Genomic DNA, 3,360 nt, shown 5'->3' on the forward strand with positions numbered 1-3,360 from the left:
TAATACAGATGAGAGGGAGAGAGTGGGAGGGAGGGAGAGAAAGAGGGAAAAGGGAGGGAAGGAGAGAGAGAGACAGAGAGACAGAGAGAGAGAGAGAGAGAGAGAGAGAGAGAGAGAGAGAGAGAGAGAGAGAGACCATCCTGGGATTTCCAGACCGCTTCATCCCAGGACTAGCCTGGATTGGCCTTGCATAGTTTCTGAGATCAGCCCAGGTGAGTGAGGGATTTTCACCTGCTGACAGGGAGCCTTTCCTCTCTAGATCATCCAAAAAGTCATTGTTGAAGAGGGAAAATAGCGTATCCGTAACAAGACTCAAATGAAGGAGCTGCTTCTTCTTTACCCTTCGTATAAAGTGTGGATTTCATACTTTCGCCTTGTGGCAGACCGATCAAAGTGAATTAAATAATCAAATTTGTTAATTCCCATTTTAAAAAGCATATTTTCAAAACGGGGCAATGAATGGCAAGAACACTGGATTTTAAAAAACAAACAATGTAAAACAGAGTTAGGTCGTATGGTAAACAAAAAGAGACATTTTTTCCTAGGAAGTAAAAGGAGGGAAAGAAAGAGAGCAAATGGATCAGTCTCTAAGGAAAGATTTGGCCCGAAGGCTTTGAATTAAAGTGGTTGGGAGTCTCCTGGCGTTTCTCCACATTGGATTTCAGTGCCCAGGGGAGACACCCCCAAATGGGGAGCATCTAGAATCTGCTGTGCAAAAATGTAAAAGAATAACAGAATAATACAGCTGGAAGGGACCTTGGAGGTCCTCTAGTCCAGCCCCCTGCCCATGCAGGAGACCCTACACCACTTCAGACAAATGGCTGTCCAGTCTCTTCTTAAAAGCCTCCAGTGATGAAGTGATCACAACTTCTGGAGGCAAGCAGTTCCACTGATCAATTGTTCTCACTGTTAGGAAATTGCTCCTTAAATCCAGATCTCTCCTTAATAAATTTCCATCCTCTGCTTCTTGTCCTGCCTTCAGGGGCTTTGGAGAATAGCTTGGCTCCCTCTTCTTTGACGCAGCCCCTCAAATATTGCAAGAGGAGAAAGGAATAATAATCTGTGGATTATTTTTAGTAAGCCTCTCACTCACATCTTTGATAGTTGTTCCTGGGAAACAGTTTGACTGTCCATTCTACAAATTGCTGGTTCAGTTCCTCTGAGCAATGAATCCTCAATCACCAACACAGGTCTTTGTTTATCTTAAGGAAGTCTGCTCTGATTTTATTTTCTACAATTGGTACATTTGGTGTTGTCCCTTTTCCAGGTGTCCACAGGATCTCTTCCAAGGGGGGGGGGGCATTACTAACAGAAGCCCCAGTCTTCTCTGTGTTTGAGACAGTTCCTCCACCGACCTATACTTTATGTGCCCCAGATGAGGAATGGGAGGGGGGGGAAATCTGCCCTTGGAGATCTAAGCCAGGGGAATCCTGCAGAACCAGTCTGAATGACTTCTGGAGGGGGCAAGGCTCAGTGGGAGAGCTATCTAGGGGCATCTGGGGGTGCTGGGGAGAAGGGAGGGGCCTTCCACTCAGAGTTGCCCCCTTGAACTTTCCTCTCTCCCGCAGAGCTGCTCTCCCTCCCCCCTGATGACAAATGTCTCCTACACCAGGAATGGCTTCGGGTGGACTTTCTGCTCTGGCCCAAAGAGGCCCTGGGGAAGACACCCTTCCCAACACCCCCTGCCCAGGAGCCCTCAGACCAGGGAGATGGACATCAGTGCAACCTTCCCAGAAATCAAGGCCATTGGCCACAGGACCACTCAGGGACTTTTCTGAGGTGGGGGGTCTCAGATGAGCTCCAGTTTGGGGCCACACGTGAGACTCGCACAGGACTCTCTCTGTTGGGGACCATCGGGTCAGGATGGGGTCCTCCACCCAGGACATGAAGCAGGAGGAGCCTCAAACTGTGCAGGAAACGCTGCTTTAGGGGTCTCCTCTGCCCAGAGGGAGGGGGCTTCAGATCCGAAGGCAGGAAGGGCTGTGGGGTGGCATTGGCGATAGGTGGGCAGTCCTGGAAAAGACCTCTGGGGTCCCAGGTGGAGGGAGGGAGGCTTTGGGTGCCAAAATGGGGTAGGACCCTCCAGTTGTGAAGGAGGGAAATGGCACAAATGGCTGGGTGAGTGTAGGGGGAGTCTCGGGTGTCCCCCAATGGCTCCCCACAAGTGCTTGAAGGGGACCATGCCTTCTGGCATCCTGGTTCTCAAAAGTAGGATTGAGAAGCAGAGAAAGGGGGCCCCCAAGCAGGAGGGTGGTCCTGCCTCTTCCCCTCCCTGGATCTGCCCACCCTCCTCCCGAACCAGTTTTGACTTTGGACCTGAAGTAGCCGGGATGGTTGATCCAGAGGCAGGAGAGGTGTCAATCTGGGGAGGGGAAGGGGAGAATGGAGGACCCTCCTGCAGGTGGGAAGAGGAAAGAGGAGGAGGAAGAGAAAGGAAGGAAGGAAGAATTCCAGGATTTTTCCTACAATGTTTATTCTTTTATAGCAAAGCGAAGGGAAGGGATTCAGACGAAGAGTAATGAAGATGAAGCTGCTGTGGATTTAAAGCCGGGAGAGGTTTGGGTGTCTGGACTGACAGGTCCAGAGTCCCTGGGGTCCATCTAGATAGTCTCCATCCCTCCTTCACAAGAAAGATAGGTCTTCAAAGGAAAGCCAGAGGTGTCTCAGCAGGAGAAGCTCCAGGCTGCCATTCTTCTCCTCCCCCCAATCTAAGATCTTGACCCTCCATTTTTCAGAGGTTGCGAAAAAGCCAGAAATTCATCAGTTACTGAAAAAAAACACCTTCCTTTCCCATCAGGAATCAGGAAGGACAGCAGGTTTAATTCATGAGTGCTGTAGAAAAAAAGAGACGGGGAAGAAAGTTAGAAAATAAAGTGAAACCTTCAGTGTAAATAACTTATTATTCCTCTCTTTCAACCCCCCCCAGACAGGCCCACATTGCAGGGGGCTGGTTGATAGGTAGGAACAAAGTGAGGGAGTATCCCCCCCTTTTTCAAAGTGGAAAAGGATGCAAAGGACCAGCAATTCATCTCCAGAGGCTTATGGAATTTTTCCCAATTGACTTAACTGGGGGGTTAATCAAGAAAGGAGGCTTCCCCCCCCAGATGTTTCATATTAACAAAATGGGGCCAGGATGGGGAGTGGTAGCAAAGCTGGGTGTTGCTTTGCCAGAAATTGTGTGAAATTTTCACAAGGAGACTTCCCTTCTCTTTTGCAATTTCCCCAAACCTGGAAACCTCCTGGGCCAGATTTTAGTGTTTGTGTTTGTGTTTGTTTTTGATTGCACTGTTTTCAGGTCTCTGTAATGAAAAGCTGCCCAAAATTTCAAAAAATTGTGTTATCCACAGCAAGGAGGTATTG

The 3,360-nt window shown here is 48.9% G+C and overlaps 1 protein-coding gene across 1 annotated transcript in view; it reads right to left on the reverse strand.

Moving 5' to 3' along the window:
- Positions 1–365, reverse strand: part of LOC107299970 (DLA class II histocompatibility antigen, DR-1 beta chain-like) — a gene marked incomplete at its 3' end in the record, with an annotated part of 12,819 nt that extends 12,454 nt beyond the window's left edge. The window contains exon 1 of the mRNA XM_015829315.1: positions 341–365. Coding sequence (XP_015684801.1) covers positions 341–365 — 25 coding nt within the window. The remainder of the gene's footprint in view (positions 1–340) is intronic.
- Between the last annotated feature and the right edge of the window lie 2,995 nt (positions 366–3,360).

Source organism: Protobothrops mucrosquamatus, unplaced genomic scaffold (genome assembly GCF_001527695.2).
Source record: "Protobothrops mucrosquamatus isolate PMUCROS unplaced genomic scaffold, P.Mucros_1.0 scaffold5835, whole genome shotgun sequence".
Lineage (NCBI taxonomy): Eukaryota > Metazoa > Chordata > Lepidosauria > Squamata > Viperidae > Protobothrops > Protobothrops mucrosquamatus.